The sequence below is a fragment of the Micropterus dolomieu genome, linkage group LG18 (genome assembly GCF_021292245.1).
Source record: "Micropterus dolomieu isolate WLL.071019.BEF.003 ecotype Adirondacks linkage group LG18, ASM2129224v1, whole genome shotgun sequence".
Lineage (NCBI taxonomy): Eukaryota > Metazoa > Chordata > Actinopteri > Centrarchiformes > Centrarchidae > Micropterus > Micropterus dolomieu.
In genome coordinates, this window is record NC_060167.1 from 26,164,804 (window position 1) to 26,184,071 (window position 19,268).

General features: G+C 43.3%; 1 protein-coding gene across 1 annotated transcript in view; it reads right to left on the bottom strand.

Annotated features, from left to right (window-relative positions):
* Window positions 1–19,268, bottom strand: part of LOC123987278 (calmodulin-binding transcription activator 1-like) — a 49,271-nt gene that overhangs the window by 20,544 nt on the left and 9,459 nt on the right. The window contains exons 4-5 of the mRNA XM_046076009.1: window positions 5,109–5,176; window positions 2,279–2,414 (exon numbers count right to left, since the gene is read on the bottom strand). Of these exons, the coding sequence (XP_045931965.1) occupies window positions 2,279–2,414; window positions 5,109–5,176 (204 nt within the window). The remainder of the gene's footprint in view (window positions 1–2,278; window positions 2,415–5,108; window positions 5,177–19,268) is intronic.

The following is a 19,268-nucleotide window of genomic DNA, read 5'->3' on the forward strand; positions in this document are numbered from 1 at the left end:
GGGGGGGGGGGGGGGGGGGGGGGGGATTGCAGAGGTAAACGAGAAAAGATAAAGGGAGGAAGCAAGACAAAAGTGAAAAAGGAGAAGAGGAGGAGAGGACAGTAAATGAGAACAGGAGAGGAGAACTTAGGTTATACCCACTTAGGCTGTATTGATTGCGGTGCTAAAACTGAAGTGCAAACATGCTGTATGCCTTTTTTTCCTAATGTCTTTTCTAAAATACCATAAACCTGATGTTGACAATTACAGCACAAGAGATTGTGAGATTTACTGCCTCAGCAAGAATAGACATAACCCACTTGGAATTCACAAAAAGTCACAATGTTGTCAGCTCACAGACACTGCAAGAGAGATCAGTAAACAGTGAAGAGGACAAAGACGAGGAGGAGAAAGCGAGGAAAGCACAGAGTGAGAGTGGAGTGTCAGGGTGGACAAGATGAAGAGGTGGTTCAGTAGGGACTCCATCCAGCAGAGGATGCTTACATACATACAAAATATCGTGTGCATGTGTGTGAGTGTGAAAATAGACCAAAAGTATGATTGCAGATGTTGATTTAGAGATTTAAACGACTTCAGAGTGTTTTTGCTGAGCTGGATGCCGCATGATGAAATACAGTACCTGAGTTTCTGAACCAATACCAAAACTGAAACCTTAAGTTGAAGAATATTATAACGTTTCGCTAAAAAAACTCATTTCACAAAGTCAGCTAAACTTCTCAAATGCATCAGTATCCAAGAACTTAACTTTTAAATAAGCAAACAAGACAAAAGAGTCTGACCAAGCATTCAAAGCCAGATTCCAGTTTCTTGATCCAGTTTTTGATCTTCTGTGCCATGCAAACATTTCTACCTATTCTCTGTAAGTACTGAGGGTCGATACCCAGTCTTGATGAAGTGTGTGTTTGTGCTGTTTGACACTGGAAGGATGAAATGATGACAGAAAGCCTTCTATCAAGGTCATCATTGTCACTTTTTCACATGCATTTTCAAAATTCAAAATTAAGGATCACACAAACAAATAAACTGGTTGTGTTTAAAGACAAAATTGCACACACACACACACACACACACACACACACAAACACACACACACACACACAATACGGAAAGCACACACACACAAAGACTCAGCAATCAGGCTGTATATAATCAACACTCACAACTCATTCTGTTTTCCTTCACATACGCACGCGCACACACTTGTATTTTCTCGCCATTTTGCCTCTTCTCAGAAGTAGCCCGCCCTCTATCTAAAGTGTGCTTTGCCAAAGGCAGAGTGCATTTCCATATATTTCCATTCGGTATGAGGAGGCTCTCCATCCAGGGTTATGTTTTTCTCTCCTGCTTCCTGCCTCTCCCATCCTCTTTCTCTCCCTCTGCTCATCTTGCTGCTCTGCTCATTCCCTTTTTCCTGTCCCCTGCTCTACGCACTGCTTGCTTGCTTGCTTGGGGGGGTCCCTGGGAAGACGTGACACAAACAATTACTGAGCAACTACCAGGGAGAGAAACACTTGCTTTTGTATATGTGTTTGTGTGTGTGTGTGTGTGTGTGTGTGTGTGTGTGTGTGTGTGTGTGTGTGTGTGTGTATTCATGCATGATTGCAGAAAAAAGTATGTGAGATTAATGTCAATGTGAGTGTGGGGTCGTAAATAATAGAGGTGCAGACGGGAATACTTGATCTCAATTATTCCCTTTACCTCTGTGTCTCTTTTGCCTGTCTCCAGCTTACTTTCAATGCAAAACTATTGAGCCCTCTGCAAACATCCATGTGCCTCCTGTCTCCTTCACTCTCCCTTCTACCTCATTCTTTGTTTCTGACACATGCATGCTCACTCCTCTCACCTCTTGGTATATTCCTGCTGAATAATCAATTTTTGAGCTGGCTGATGTGGCTCAAACACACACACACACGCTCACACACGCACAGACGCTGCCTTGAGACTGGATCGATACCCCTCTCTGTTCTGCTGAAGGAGGCATTGACATCATTCATGGCCTCAGGCCAAACACACTCTTATCCTTCAGAAAGAGAGAGAGGGAGACAGAGAGAGGAAGGGAGACAGGGACATGAGCAGGGACGGAAATAAAGATAGAGGGGCACCACTCGCTCTCAGGTAACACGTTGGCCTGTAGCTTTGTGTGTTTGTGTGTACGTTTGTGTTACACATGTGTGTCTCCTCAGAGTGAAGGAGAGTAAGTTATGGACAAGATTGGCAGTGAAACCATACTTGGCGCCAAACAACATCATCGACTTGTTTTTCCATTGCAGCCTCTCACCTCTACTCCCTGGACTTTAAGCTTCATATGATCCTCTCGGGTGGTCTTCCCGTCTTTCCTTTTCTTCCAGCAGTAGCCATCTTTCCTGTACTTCACCTTCTTACGGTTGTAGAGGATCATAGAGCCATTTTGAGGCCTGAGTAAGTGAAACAGACAGACAAATGGGCATAGTGTTGCATTATATTGATTACACAGAATAAATGTTCTGCTAACTTCTTGAAAAATTTAATGATTCAACTGGAAACTGACCAGAAATAATTTTCATGCAGTAATTTCAAGTAGCAAAATTCTCCTGCATTCCTGATTCATAAACACCAACTACCACAGTTAAGTTAGCTGGTCCCATGCCGCCCCTGCCCTCTTACGCGTAGACTAACTCTCCTACGTGTTAATATTTTAGTAGGGTGATTTATCAGCACAGCAGGAACATTGGCCTCTAAGCTCCCATTCTATATACACGTGTTGGGATGAACATGCGTGCGCACACACACACACGCACACCAGGAACAACACATGTAGAAAGAAAGAGATGCTGTAGTGATATCAGAGATGGCAGGACCTACCGCTGTGTGTTCTTTGGGCTCAATGTCAAACCTGCTGCTCAGCAATCAATCATTACGCTTAAAATGTTAAGGACAGGTGTGTGTGTGTGTGTGTGTGTGTGTGTGTGTAGGTGGAGGAAAAATGTTTCTCTGCCTTATCTCATGACAACAGAAACAGAACAGGCACGTTAACAATCAATAAACTACCACATACTCACAAGGGCTCTGTCTCTCTCTCTCACACACACAGTCATGTGCACGCATGCACACGACCACACACGCACGCGCACACACACACACCTATACACACACTTCATCTCTCCTTTTCCCCGCCCTCCTCTTCTCGATCAACCTCTAGTCTTTCTCCCTCTTATCATAGTATCTCTTCATTTTCTCTTTACTGCTTCTTCAGTCCCTCCTTTCTCCACTCCTTTGCACTTATTGTCATCTTCTCAACTCGTCTATTCCCTCTACTCCTATCTTAACCTCTGTTTCAGCTTCTTTTATTGACTGTATCCTCTCCTCTCCTCTCCTCTCCTCTCTGCTAGAATTTAATGTAGACACATCTATATGGACTGAGATGATTGTAATTTACTCAGAACACTGTGTGTAGTGAAATTGAATTTACTTTGAGCTGATTTTCTTTGACACCTTAAATCTGTTCTGTTTTGGGGTGAGCCTGCCAGTTTCTTAGCGGAGTGGAGACCCCCACCCTCCGATCAAAGCCGAGTTTAGACTCTGTCTCGAGCAGTGTGAGTCATCTCAGAGCTGCTGATTCTAATTATGTTATGGAGAAGATGGATGAGATCAGATGTGTGTGTGTGTGTGTGCGTGTGTGTGGGTGGGTGGGAAATACGTGCATGTTGATGTGTATGTGTGCATGCGCGGAGGTATGCGCACGTGGACAGTGCCCATGTTGCTCACAAACCCTCTGATTCAAGCAGACATAAATGCTATTGATTGTAACTGGGCTGTGATGTGTGGGATATAAAAAGCTTTTCCACCGTTCCACAGTGTAGCAGAGCGAAAACAGAGAAGGCAAGGGGAGGAGAGTGGGAAAAAAAGACGGCAAGATAAAGAGACAGAGTGGGCGAGTGAGTGAGTCCGGTAAAGGGAGGAGAAGAGGAGGAGTAGATGAGAAAAGTGAGAGGAGAGGGAGAGAGTAGGTAATAGTCATTACTTTGAACTGCTGAGGTATTTCAGTGAGGGGAGAAATGAAGGTCATTGATTGTTATCTTAATATTTCCCCCCACAAGTGTGCAAACGCACATGGATTTTAAAAAGAAGACACACACATACAAGCACAGCGATGCACACACATAAATGTCACTGGCTCCGTTAGCTGAGCTCCTTTCCATCTGATGGGATTAGGTGTAATCTGTTCTAATCGCGCCTCGTGTCATGTGTAAATGGGATTATATCTAACTGCTGCTCAATAACACCAATATGACTGCTGCTGCTGTCTGTTGCTGCTGGGAGGCTGAGGCTATACGGCAGCACAACCAATCAATGAGAAATCCATCCACAACATAAACTGTGCTGCTGGCCTCTGGCTGCTCCTGAGAAGAGTCCTTCAGCTCGCACAATGGGAGCGCAGAGGCATCACCCCGGGCTTTCACCGGTGTCAGTAATCAGAAAATGGGGCCATGAGGTGACCACTTCAGTTACTTTACTTTTTGTTTCTTCTTCTTTTTCTTTTCTATCTTTCTCTCTTTTTTCTGTATGTCTTTATTTATCACACCTACATCGGGATTAATTAAAGCAAATGTCAGTAAGGTGATTTATCAATAATTCACCCATTTTTCCCAGTCTTTCTTTTTTCTCTTTCCTCCCTTCCTAGCTTCCTTCCTGACTATAACATCTCCCCATTATTGGAAAAGAGCTAACTTTGGTTCATTCAGATCGATGAATATTCAGTTCTGGCATGTGAATCCCTGTTCACACCCCATCTTATATACGCACACACACTTCCTTTAACCCCCCCCCCCCTCCAAGGTCTGAATTATACATTGCCTATCCTAATACATTTACATTAATTAATACTCCATTTCCAGCTGACTAGGTGCTTTACAGTCCGGCCATGTTCTAGAGCGTTCTCTGCTTGTAGTGTAGGCTGTCAGCAGGACCCTTTGGAGACAGTCGACGTACATCACTTATGTTTTAATCAAACACAGGCACTCAGTCATTGGGATTAAACCAACGTGAGTTACTGGCTGATTGAGTGATGTTGTGTTTGTGCGTGTATTTGTGTGTGTATGTGTGGAAACCGCTGTCTGCATTCTCCTCACCTGGTTTTTGGCGATGTCGTCAGCCACTCATCGTGTTTCTCAAAAGTGATGAGATATGCAGCAATCTCCTAGAGAGACAAAGACAAGACAGAAAGGTTATATTAGTGTGTGTGCACGAGTGTGTGTGTGTCACCGGGAGATAAAACATAACAGGTATTTCCAGATGACCTGCCGATTCCCACAGAGAGTGTGTCACTATCTGATTGCCACGGTGAGGTCCGGGCGCCTGATTGGTCACAGAGCAGCCAGTCAGGAGGCAGATATAGAGGACAGACCCTAAGGGCCAACAACCAATCACGCTCACCGACACACTGATGTCTCCCTCCACTGGGGAGGAAAAGCTATCTCCTAAATACATAGACACATGCCACATAAACACACACACAGACACGCTGAGGGTGCAGACCCATACACTAGCTGAGCAAGTGTGCTGATAGGAAAAGTTTTCTTGTACTTTGCAGTTTCACAGTTTCCCGTCAGATAAAGCCTGCTCCTAACTTGACTCTTAATTCCTCCGGCTCTCTTTTCATCTCCTCAGCACTCCTCTCCTCTGCACACTGTTTCTATTCTTCTTCCACACTCACATAAATCCAATAAGGAAAAAAGAAAGTTCAAATCATACAGGTGCATTCTACCGAGAGCAAGGCAAAACAAAACGTCCATACACACAGACAGAGACACACAGAGACGCAGCCAAAAGAAACTAGTGTTTATACCTCCTGCTTTTTAGTTGCTCACGCAACACCGCCTTTTCCCTTTGCTCGGTGAACTCTCTCACCCCTGGCTTCCTCCTTGAAACATCATGCTCTCTCTCCCTATCTCTGACTCCCATCTCACCTACTTGTTGTGAAAGACTATGAAATGTAAATTGTCCTCTTAAGGCAATCAGTGTTTGAAATGTGGCACAAAGGAATAGTGAAGAAGACATCAACACTCCGGCACTCCTTCATCTGCCCCCTCAGATCAACAGTCTTCTCTCCAGACCTCCTCTCCCTCTCTGTCTCTTTCTGTGTGTGTGTGTTTAGGTATTTGTCCCAGTTTGGCATGAGAGCACTCCAGCTCCACACCGATCAGACGGGAATGAGGGACAAAGAGGGAGACGGGAAGAAAGGCAGGGAGAGACAAAAAGAGAGAGCAGCTGGAGGGTGCTGGCACTTAACTGGATTGTTTTTTTAGTATCCTCCATTCGATCCTCTCGCCCCAACCCCCCACTCACTGCCTCATCCTGCATTTATACTATATGTGTGCTTACATTTATTGTGTGTGTATGCATACGTGTGGGAGAGGCTGTCATCACACCCTTAATAATTACTACTATCAAGTTGGCCGCTGTTAATGTCTGTCTGTCTGAGGCACATAAAACATTTTTGCCATAGCTAGGCACAACAACATGCACACGCGCACACACACACACACACACACACAAGGAGTGCCTCATTCACTTATGCATCTATTCATTAGCTGTGACAGGCAGCCACCTCTCCTCCTCCCAAACCACTCCGCAGCAAGTCAATATCCTATACGGCCTCCACAGTCCCGGCCAGGCACTCGGGCTCCCCTTGTGACTGTCAGCCAGTGGGAGGCGGGAGGAGAAGAAGAGAGGAGACGAGGGGCTGGGAGAGACAGAAGGATGGGAGGATTAAGGAGGGAGAGAGACTTGCAATTAAAGGCCTGCCCCATAAGAGCCATTAAAAAGCCAGAAACAGAAGAGTCAGCTGAAACGGCAGCCTCACACACACGCACACACACATACACACCCTCACTGCAGACACACACTGCTGCTCACTGCCTCACCAGCACACACACGCCCATGTGAAGAGTGACAGAAGTGAGATGGTGAAGGTCAATCCTCAGGAAGTCACAGTTATCGTCCCAGTGGAAACCAGTGATGGAGCGCTTTGAGCATGCCTGGCGACACAGTGACCCTTCAGGAATACTGTAAGTGTGTGTGTGCGCATGTGTGTTAGCTGTGCCAGACACAGGGCCAGGGACAAGTATCTTTCTCCTGGGATCTACTCTAGAAACCCAGACGTTCTGCATGTCTGTGTGAGTCTACGTAATAATATATTACGACAGGCCCAGCACACACTCTTTTCCCAACACACACCTATTCCTGTCTGTCTGTGTGTGAGAGAAAGTGAGAAAGAGAGAGAGAGTTACTTAAGAAATATCTAACAAAGCAGAGCGCATGAGTGGGAAGTTAGATTGGAGCGAGCGATGCAGTTGGGGAAATCAGCCTCCCACTCACGCATCACTGAGACCATCTCCCTCCAAGAAACTGGTGGCATGTACAGAAAAGCAGACAGACAGACACACACACACACACACACACACACATATACTCACAGGCCTAAGGGAGATTTCCAGAGGAGGGAGGGGATGGGGGGTCGCCTACACTGCAACAGACTTATCCAGGAGCTTTCCCCAGGGAGATTCTGTTATGGGGTCTAGCCACAGGCTAGTGTGTGTGTGCGTGTGTGTGTGTCTGAGGGCGTGTGAGCGTGCACGTTTGAAGTCTAATGATGAGCATCACCCCGACAGAGATCTGGGGAAAACAGAGTTGTCTGTAAACTGGAACTGTCACATCCATTCCAAGTGCATCAAATGAAGGCTGCCTCTGGTTCTCACCACAGAAATCATTTGGCATTGAACAGTTTATTTTGGCGGTATGAGGAGGTAGCACACTGACGTGTCCTTTTCAACTGCAGAATCCATTTCTGCCTCCATCCTTGTGTGCGCTAAGTCTTGTATACATATACGGGGGAAAAAACTGCATTAGCATTACCAGGGGAGGTCTGCTGATGCTGTAATTTGTTCCCCAGTTCCTCCACCGGTTCTCTCCTTCCCAGAACAACCTTGTCAGTGTTTGTGTGATGTTGATAGACACTCTATCCAAAATTGACTGCTGTTTTTATTATTATTATTTTTTTTTTTTTTGCAGACCACAGGCTTCTCTGTGAATCGGAGGGGGGTGGTTGGAGCACTATCTCAGCCATTTGTTAAACCCACGTTTTATTGATCATGGGTCTATTTTTAAACATGCCTCCTTAATTATGTAAATTAAGCCAAACAATGACAATTTTATGCTAAACCTATATTGGTATACAGTTTGATTTGATCTGTGATAATCAATATTCCATTAGAATTGAGGTGCCTATGGGTCATGTCATTATCCACGGTGGTTACCGAAATGTGACAGGGCCAATCTTTCAGAATCACAGAGTGACCTCTAAAATCACCAATGTCATGGCTGCTTTTCCAAAGACTCAAAATTTCATTCAGTCAGGAGACAGATAGATTATTATTATGTTGCAAAGAGAAAGCAGAATATAGAGAAGAGAAAGCAGAATAAAGAGAAGAGAAAGCAGAATAAAGAGTTAGTTGTGTTCGGCTTTAAGCTGACGTAAATGATGTGACTCCTTTTGTAAACCAGACCAATAACGTCTTGTTTTTACTATGTTCCTTTAACGTGGATAATTAAAATGTGTAGTACTCAAAAGAAAGAGTGCCCGACAATGAGTTACGATGAGGATAATTTTGTTCTGTTCTAGCCACACAATACAATTTCATCAAGTCTATTGTAAACCAGAGCAATAATGTGTAGTTTGTATTATATTCCCAAACTGCCTTGCTCCCCACTGTGTGTTACTTGCAACAGCCTTTATATTACCTCCACTGGCTAATACAACTGCTTAATGCTGTTTCCATAACAACTGTTGCAAAGCCCCTGATCAGAATTCCTCTCAAGCTTGCCTTGTGTTTATCATATAAACACCTCATCACACACTGGGCAACACACACATGCACGTCCACGGACATAAAAGACTTGCACACACATGCATACAAATGGCGTCTATTAATACTCAAAGTCGCTTGGGTGAAAAAATAAATAAATAAAAATCAAACTTGTCATGGATTCTCTCCTCTTGTTCTCACTGTGACACACGCTGCATGCACACACACACACACGCTGCATGCACACACACACACACACACACACACACATTTAGTGCTGGTCTATCATTGGAGGACAAGGTCTGACCTTCACAGGGAACCCGCTCCTGTCACCTGGTTGAGAGCGAGACATGTGTGTTACATCCATCTCTGTCACACCACAGCTCTCACTGCATTCATACACACACACACATGCACACACACGGACATACATGTACACAAAAATATCTCCTGTGTCAAAACGAATGCATGGTACCAGCACACGCATACACACAACAAACCCAGTGAGGCTTGGTCTCAGAAGAGAGTCTGTGTGGTGGCTGCTGCCCATGTGAGTGACGGCTTTATAATGAAATACTCACTCTCCCCTCTCCTTCACTCCCTCACTCCCTCTCCTTTTGGTTTGACCTCTTTCTTTCTTCCCCCTCTCTCCCCCTCTCCAGCTCACCCACTTCCCTCTTTTTTCTGTCTCATTTCCCTCTCATCTCCCTTTTGCCAATATATAGAAGTCCAAATGGTGAAGGTGGCTACACACACACACACACACACACACACACAACCTAACAGTATGGAAAGCAGCACAAACTTTTTTAGCAGGGACCTGAAAGTAAAGAAGAGTCAGCCCCAATCCACTGGGGGAACATCAGTCATATTTTTCTAAGACTTCCTCTCTCTTGCGCACCTTACCTGTCCTCTTCCTCCTATCTTGTATTTGCATTTGAGGAGACTGCCCCCCCCCTCTCAGCAGGGGGGTGAACACATCAAAGACAGCAACAGGTGTGTGGTGTCAAACACAATGCCAGGACCCCTGCTGCGCTAGAGCGTCTTGGATAAAGCTTGTCGGGAGTCCTCAAAAACTCCCACAAAGTTAACCAGGAAAGGGTGCACGCATGCACACACACACACACATATATATTGAAATCTGTAATGACAGATGTGTGTTTGCCAGTGGGAGGTGGAAGAAGACAGAGAGAGGGTGGGGAGGGGTGTCTCAATGAAGGAGTCTCAAGTGGTTGTGTTAACCCCTGATGCCTCATCTCACCGTGAGTCATTCTGCCCTCCGAGGCTCGTCTCTGCTCTGCTATTGTTGATGTTATTGTTAGTGAGGAGGTTTGGTATGCTAAGGAGAGAGAGACAGAGAGATACAGAGATACAGAAAGAGAGAGAGAGAGAGAGAGGTAGTGGAAGAGTGAGAGGGAGAGAGGGAGAGAGAAAGAAATAGTGTGTGCCACCTCTCATTGGCATAAATACTTGTTTACAACAAGACATAAATTGGCACCCTGTCAGTCAGTCTCTCTGTTTCTCTCTCCTTTAACTCCCTTACTCTATTTCCCTCTCTGTCTCTATCTGTCTCTCTCTCTCCCTCTGTGCTGCTAAGCGTATTACAACACTCCCTGGTTCAGCCCTCTCTCATTACCATATTCTAATTACATTCGTTAAGGGGAGCATTTGGGAGTTTAATGAATAAATTTGAAAGATGGGTCTCCGTGGCGATCTTTAAGTTTGTCTCCTCCTCAACCAACTGAAGTTGGGAGCATATGCGTGTGCGTATGTTCGCGTGCGAGGTCACACACCTGTTCAGCATGTGCCTGTGCTCTCTGTAAATATCACTGTACCTCCATTTCAGGAGAAACAAACAAATCTAGTTAACTGCTGGAACTCACGTGGAGTCCTCTCTCTGAAAAAAATCAATTCAGAATTCTGTTTGTCGCCGCAAAATAAAGATTTCATGTCATTTGTTTGTTGATTTGGAAAAAAAACTCGGAGCCACCCATGTTGAAGTCATGCATATTTAACTCTCCTCAAGCCTCAAAAACAAACTAAAGCCAAAGACAAGCATCAATTTAAAGATGTACAAATTGTCTGCAATCTCGGGCTCATCTTTTCCACCAACATCAGACCTGCAGCCTTCATACTGGGAGACGAGCAGGTGGAGTTAAAACAATCATAAGCAAAAGTAAACATTAAAGGTTATCAACTCTGCTCTGGTGACTGCCTTCCACTGTTGTGCAGTTTGATCTGTCTCTGCCTAGGACGAAGCCCTGGGCTGTAGACCTGAATAGACTGCTACTATGGGCCTTGCACTCACTCTTTCAGGGTATTGCGAAATGTGATATGCCTTTCACTTGGTTTAATAAAGGAGTCCCAAATGCATTCCCAATTCTGATGATTGCCAGCTTGTGCTTCAAGGAGTCAAGAAGTGAATGAGCAATATTCACCACTTGCTCAGAAATAACCTTTCAAAAGCTAACAAAATGATGCACTTTTGCTTGGCCACCTGCCATTGATTACTGACAATTAAACAGTACCACAAGCAACAAAGAAAATATGCAGAATCTAATCTAACCTGTTCCCCACAGAATTCCCTTTAAGTGCAACTGCACTTGATTAAAATTATGCAATTTTCTCTTTTTGGCTAAATACATTACTTTCTGAAATCCCAGAAAGGGTTTTCTCCTTTTCTTGTTGACTTGAACAGAGGCATAACCACAAATCAGGAGTCAGCAGAATTTGGGCAGTGTCTGGAACTTCTTTATTGCATCTTGTGGTAAAAAGTATGGATCTGTTTCATTCTGAATTCAGCTTGATGTAGACCAATCCATCTTTTCTCCGTGACTTTCACGTGGCTGAAACCACCGCAAGAAGGACAGACTGTACTCATCCGTAGCTAACAAAATACACGAGCAGTGAGAGGGTGTACGTGATCAAATCTGATGAATATATGCTACGCCATTTATAGTTTATAAGTGTACGCTGTAGTGTATCAATAGATCCAAAGGGGCTCCTCTTCACTGTGGCTACAGTATATTTACAGTGATGATGCACCGCATAAGGTACAGCCCAATGTCATCACCCTCTCTTCCAGCACTGTGACTCACACAGTGGGTAGCAAAAGTATGCTAGCTATCTTTAAACTTCTATATAATATAAGATATGTTTATATAAATAAACACATAAATAACAGGGGAGATGAAAAATATAACCAACATAATTCCTGTTAAGACTAGAACAGCAGCCATTTCCATTTATACAAATGGAAATGGCTGCTGCAATGATAATACATGTATTATTGTTGCCTATGGACACTGTCACAACCTTTTGGTTTGCTTAAATCGTTTTGCTTAATTGTTTTCATCCATTAAATGCATATAGTTCTGTTAAAGTGGTTAATTTGCTATAATTTAAAGCAATATTAGAGACTGACGAGGAGACAGACATCAGTCATCGCCTGCCGGGCTGTCCTGGTAACTCTCCACCTCATATGAACTGTAATGGACTGTGACTGTCTTGTTCAACATACAATGATACCTTCGAGCAGACAGACAGTGGAGCTTACAACCTCACTGAGAAAGTGATGCTGATGTTGTGTATCAGACAATGTTAAGACTTGCCCGCTGGCAAGCTACATATAAAATACATACTGCCAGAGCACATATGCTACCAACAAGAGGCAATCGTGCAGTTAGGCTTAACACTAGGTAATACCTGTTTTCGGGCTGGGAAGCTTTGCTGTTGCAGTGTTTCTCCTGTTTGCTGGAATAGTGAGCTGACACCTCCACTGGATAACAATTTCAGTTTTGGGACGGAGTGATTTTGCTCCAAAGTATTATAGAGGAGACTGCGATATTGTTAGCAAAAACTTTCACTGCCAAACACCCAAAGGCATGAAGGAACACCATTCTCAATCTCTGTCACTTGGCCAAGAAACAAGTGAGATGCTCTCACTTCCATGTTAGGTGTTTAACATCCTCCAATCCACGGCTTCATACTGTACATCCAAACAATTAAATATATGCACTGTCAGTATGCAAATGCGGTATCAGTATCCCGTATATAGTTGCCTCCTTAGAGTACAAGATGATGGATGATATATTACAGCTAAGCCGGTCTTAGACTAATGACACAGCTGCATTACAATACACAAGTTAGTACACAGCTAATATTGTGTATGCACACAGACAGAAGACAAACACACACACAAATGCCACCTTGTTTAATCCCCCAGGAATCAGTGAAATTTGATTACCGTGACTTTTACAAACACACTCCATATGAAAGCAGACATTCCATACATCAGCAGCGGGGAGGAGGGAGCAGGAGGAAGAAGAGAGTACAGACACAGTGAGACAGAGAAGTACGTGATGCCGGTTAGAGCCGCAGTTTGAGAGGAGGAACACCGGTCACATACTGTGGTCTCCCGAGAGGAATGCAACACGCACACATTCTGCATGCACACAGTGTCCGGCCCTATAGCTCTATTACTGTAAATGTGGGGAAATGGTATATTTACCAGTAAATGTACACATCTCCCTGGGTAAATCTTGTGAATGTGTACATTTCCAAGATAATGTTAGTGGAAAATGCTAGTCACAGCACCATGAGATTCACAGTTCTCACACTATGTTTTTTTTTGTGGATATGATGTAGTAGAAGGCCAATTTACCCCTTTGGCAAAGGCTCCTGCAATAAACTGAGATCTGTGAGACACGGGAGATCAAATAGAGTAACATTATAACATCAGAAAAACAGCCAGTATTGAAACTTATGTTTTCATACATACCAGCGCATTTGACCTGCATCACAGTGCCATCACTGTATGAGGCGTGAGGACATGTTATTGCATGTGTGCTGTGATATACTTTTAGAAATGAATACATGTCCTATATGACAAAGAAACTCAGGCCTAATTTATTTTATATTCAACAAACATATAATGCAGTTACATTCTTGTAAAAGAAAACGTGGCTATAAGCTACACTGCCTCAAAAGTAAAGTATTTAATTGTGAAACAAAACTCCATGAGGCGAAAACCAGTTGATGAACACTGTTCAAAGTGTGCAGTAAACACAGCAGGAGAGCTCCATAATAATATGACATCTCAACTCATTAACAGGGAAACACAGACATTACCAGATTTACCTTGAGAAACACAACCAGTGAATGTTAAACATTAACTCTGTGGTTGACAGTTCATAATTACTACTAAATATGCATATTTACTATTGCCCATATATACATAACTGTTATCAAATCAAATGTACAAAAGGTAAATTGATAATGAGTGAAAAGAGATTTAAGCGGTTTGAAATCATTATATTGTATTTTTGCTCAGCAATAAATAACATTGATTTTGCAATTAAACAACCACATAATCTTACCAGTTTTAATTAAAATAAGAGCTGCAGCCTGCAAGTGGCCATTAGTGGGCTGAAGCCTGTGAGGCCAACACACTCAGATGCATGCTATAACACTGACAATTTGACCTCACAGCAACTTTAGAGAGCACAAAACAAATGTGGTCTGATACACTTTGCAGCCCCTTTCCAAACAGGTATGTGAAGTTTGATTGCTTTGGTATTTAATATTTGGTTTTGCACATTTTAGCTTAATTTCTGTGACTTGTACAAATGATGTCTTTACTGTATGGATTAGCCATGAATTAGGCAGTTAATAATGCTCTGTGTAAAAGTTACAGAGGCAACATGGCATTGAAAACACAAGTGTGTACTCTTTGGAGAAAATCCCAAATATTTGTGCAAAGTGCGGTTTCTCTAACTTCAAGCATTAAAATATTCTGCCAAAAGAACACATCAAATGTAAAATAGATAAACGCTATCAAAGCAGAAATGAAACCACTAAAATGCACATTGAATTCATGTTGCGTAAAATTAATTTGAGGAATAGGTTACAATTCACAAGACAATATGTCACGATTTTTGGTAAAGTACAATTGTCTGCCAGATATATTTTCAGAAAGGCTTGGCTCAGTACTCAGAGAGATTTTAAATATATCCACAAAACATGTGACATAAAGGAAAAGCAGTTGTAGCAGCTCCCACCCACTTCTGCCGGTGGACAACTCCATAATCCTTATACAACAATGAAGCTGTATCAATCGTCTGTAAAAGCCTCACAAACAAATTCATACAGAATTCATGCAGTCTCAGGTGTCCACAGATATGCTCATATGAATTTACAGTAACATATTGATAAATAATTGACTGTCTGGGGACTGCCACAGAGCAAGCATTGGCAAATAAGCACAAGTTTTTCTTGTTAAGTATTGTTGAACACCATTATTTACATCAAACCCAAGACGACGAGCTGGAACTGCATGTGCAGTATGAAAAAAAACCTACATGAGCAGAGAGTATGGAATGTGTTCTGACTTGAGAAATCCTGAACCAGGCATATTCCTTTATAAGTCTCTAAGCTCCAGATATTATTAAGTCAGTATACAAATACGCTAAAGAAAAACTTCATTAAAATCAATAGGGTTCCAGCACCTATGGTGCTTGATTTACAGCTTGATGTTTTGTTGACATCTCACTGTTATTTGGGGATGTAAACATGCAAAACTGCCTTCTGCTGCTTTAGAAAATATTTGACTCTTAAACCCCTTCGTTTGAGAAGCAAGTTTGAGGAGAAAGTTATCAAAGTTAAATAAAGTTCTAAAGTTATCTAGACAAAGCTCTACACATGCAGTACAAGCAGAGAACGGCGACCATCTGTGTGTGCCCGCACATGCACACACATACACATTTTAATGCTTCATCTGTCTCCAATGAATTAAATCTAATTTACACAGGACTCAGATATTACAGAGGTTCTATGTGGGGACATTTAAGGATACAAAAAGTATTGTCTCCACCGCACAGCCTGACTTCTTATTACAGCAGACACTGCTGGTCATTCACTTCTTTTTAGTTGGGCTTGGAATCTAACAGGAAGTTAAAACACAAAGACACACTCAAATGCACACACACACACACACACACACACACACACACACACACACACACACACACACACACACACATATGCAGGCACACATAAAGGAGCTCAAGCACATACACAACACCCCCACACTCACAGGCTCACATTCCCACTGTTTAATATATTTCTGTGTCTCCAGTTAACAATATTTTGTGTCAAATTATAGTGGGCAAGATAAATAGTGGGTCTGTGCGACATGGAGAAAATAGAACAGGAGGAAAATGTGGGGCTTCCAGTTGGGTATGAGGAGAGCAAAGAGAGGAGAAGAGGATAGGAGAGGAGGAGAGCAGGGGAGAGAGGAGAGCAGAGGAGAAGAGAGGAGAGGAGAGAGGGGAGAAGAGGAGAGAGGAGAGGAAAGAGGGGAGAAGAGGAGAGGAAAGGAAAGTAGAGAGGAAATGAGATGAGAGGAGAGGAGAGCACAGAGGAGAGGAGAGGAGAGGAGAGGAGGAGATACAACACTAACTCCTACCTCAGACACCTGGCTTTCCCTGACTAGACTTGTAAAACCTGTTTAATCCCAGCCCCTTGTGAACATGTGCGTGGTGAAATATTAGCATGACTGAAACCCACTGAAATACTGATCCCAACAATCTATTAAGCATCTACGCACATGTCCAATTTACCATGTACGGGCCGCATTTGCAAATGAAAAGCTTGCTGGATAATTACATGTATCAACAAGGAAATTACATTTATGAATAGAATGAGTCCAATTAATTCTTTGCATTGCTGCACATTTGGTTCATGTTGCCAGCTTGGTCAGCAAGACAGTGTGGATGTCTGGAGCTTGAGCGGAAATGGAAGTCACAAACAGTCACAAAATGACGTTGGGTGTTAATTGGGCTAGGCTTGGCTCAGAGAGAGATGGAGAGATAGACAAAGAGGAGAAGGAGAGAGAGGGAGAGACAGAGAGCCTGGAGGACTAATTAGTGATTATAACTTGCCGCTCTCCAAACATAAAATATCTCTCAACCCAAAAGACAGAGGAATGATTAAAGATAAAAGAATAGGAATCAAACACAAGGAGCTGTGAAACACCCCTCTGGTACTGTGTGTGTGCGTGTCTGAGTGTATATACATGTGTGCAGGCATGTGTGTCCACGTGTGAGTGTGTGTTGGCTTCTTTGCCCCCTCATTAAACCAGGCTTTACTCTGGTAAACGGCAACAGCACAGAGCTCAATGTCAACTGATGAGGTTACAGCCATAGGCAGGCTCTGGGACACACACATACAGACTGACATGGATACACCAAGTCTCTCTCACGAACATGTTATATATACATCTTATAAATGCATGAACGGCACACCCAATTCATTTTTAAAATGAAACTTTCAGGTAAGTTTCCAAACGCGTTACTTTTGTCTTTGTTCTGACACAGCAGACAAAATGGAGAGTGTCAGCCTCCTCTGGCCCCGTGCCAGTATGAGCTGGACGTTAGCGATTCACACATCAAATTCATACATCAAGGGCACCCTTCACCACAAGGCCTGCAACTGGCTGTCTGTATCGCTCTGGGTTTCCATAAGGGATCCATAATATTTTTTGACATTTAACTTCATCCCTCCTGTGTAACTTCTTTTCCAGATGCTCCTTGGAAATATTGCTACCGAGAAACATAGGAATACAATGCATGCATATTTAATTCAATGTATCTATTTAATGGCTCACAAACAACAATAATGACATGAATAATAAATTAAACACACAAACACTCAGACATTCACATGCACACTGAGTTTTGTTTGGGCTAGAAATTGAAGCTCACACAAGCTGAGATGCCACAGCACAAACAGGTGAGTGAGAGTGCCATTCCTGACATTTTTACCTGGGATCTAGAGCTCCTTCGTCAGTTGTTGTTGTTGTTTTTTTATCTGTTGTACATGTTTGGCATTGCAAGCCGACGTACTATGTCACGTCTCTCTTATCACCTCCGATGTACTGAACAATCACGAACGGCGTTTGTGTCACAAGTGCAACATCGATCATACCATTAGCAGGAATACGCACACACCCAATCTGTTACCATGGCAACACCTACCCTTGATGCACACACACACACACACACACACACACGCACACACACACACACACCCCGATGGGGCAGTGGACTAATGTATATGCTTTTTTATCAGCTTCTCATTCAAGCAATCATGTTAGTGTCACGCCGTGGCACAGCCAGACATGAGCGTGTGTGAACTGTCAACTAGCTGCCTTCACGCCACATAGCCACCAATATATCTATAATAAAACACTGCATGTTTGGTATCATATTATTTCACCGTTAATACAAAAATAATGCTGTACTCTCACACTTGCTTTTTGCACCCGTACAGCTGAGAGACATGCAGAGCAGACTCACATGCAGAAGCACTGTGGCACAGACGGCTGTCGTCTGTGTGATGTACTGAAGTCTGTACCAACCAGTTTGACAGTTGCATCATTCGAATCATAGTGGTGGTGGTGGTGGTGGGGTTGGGGGGCTGCTCTGAAGTAAAAGCCTTTAAAATGCACATCAGATCTAAATCTGACGTGCATGTTCGCATAGTCTGAATTTAAGCTTTCAAAAGGGAATTTTACTCAGCATTCAACTCAGTCTGCCTTCTCAAAATATGAGTCAGGATGTCAAGGGTCCCCACAAGAGTAATCATAGCTTTTCATGAGCTTGAGTCCCAGGACCAGACTAAAGTTTGTCTTTGTCTACATTTGAAAAAGTTTGACAGCCTCCTTATTTCAGTGCTCCATAGAATTTGCTGAAACCAAACAAGTCATTCCCGATGGGTGGATAAAACAGGCTCTACCCTCAGTCTGTCCACCTGAGTGTGGTTTGTTATCTAAAGCTAGTCTATAGTCTATTACCATGGACAGATACACATACACCCCCAATCTATTATTGAACAAAAGGCTCACGCCTCCGCTCAGCCCTTCAGGGAGGAATCCATCCCTCCATCCCAGAATAATTTCACACATCAGTAGATACACAAAAGAGAGAGAGAGAGAGAGGGAGGAGGAGAGGGAAGGAAGAAAGGGAAGGACAGAGAAGAGGTGGAGGAGGAGGAGGAGGAGGAGGAGGGAAAAATGTATAGGGTCACAGCTCAGTGCTCGTGGGAGGCCAGGGTGTCGTGGGGAGCCATGTGTGACAAAACAGAGATCAGAGGATCATATGCAATCATGCACACGTGCAAGAAGACAAATGCACGCACACACACACACACGCACACAAACCCACTTGCACAGACATAGGCAAAGGTGAGAATAAGGACATATCAGATGAAGACTTGAAAAGATTGGGTCTGACTTAATCAGAGCCATCCTCTACCAAACACAGAATGCTAATCTCTTTATCTATCACACGCTCTTCTTATTCACACACACACACACACACACACACACACACTAAAGATAATCCTAATTCTACATGCAGACACAGA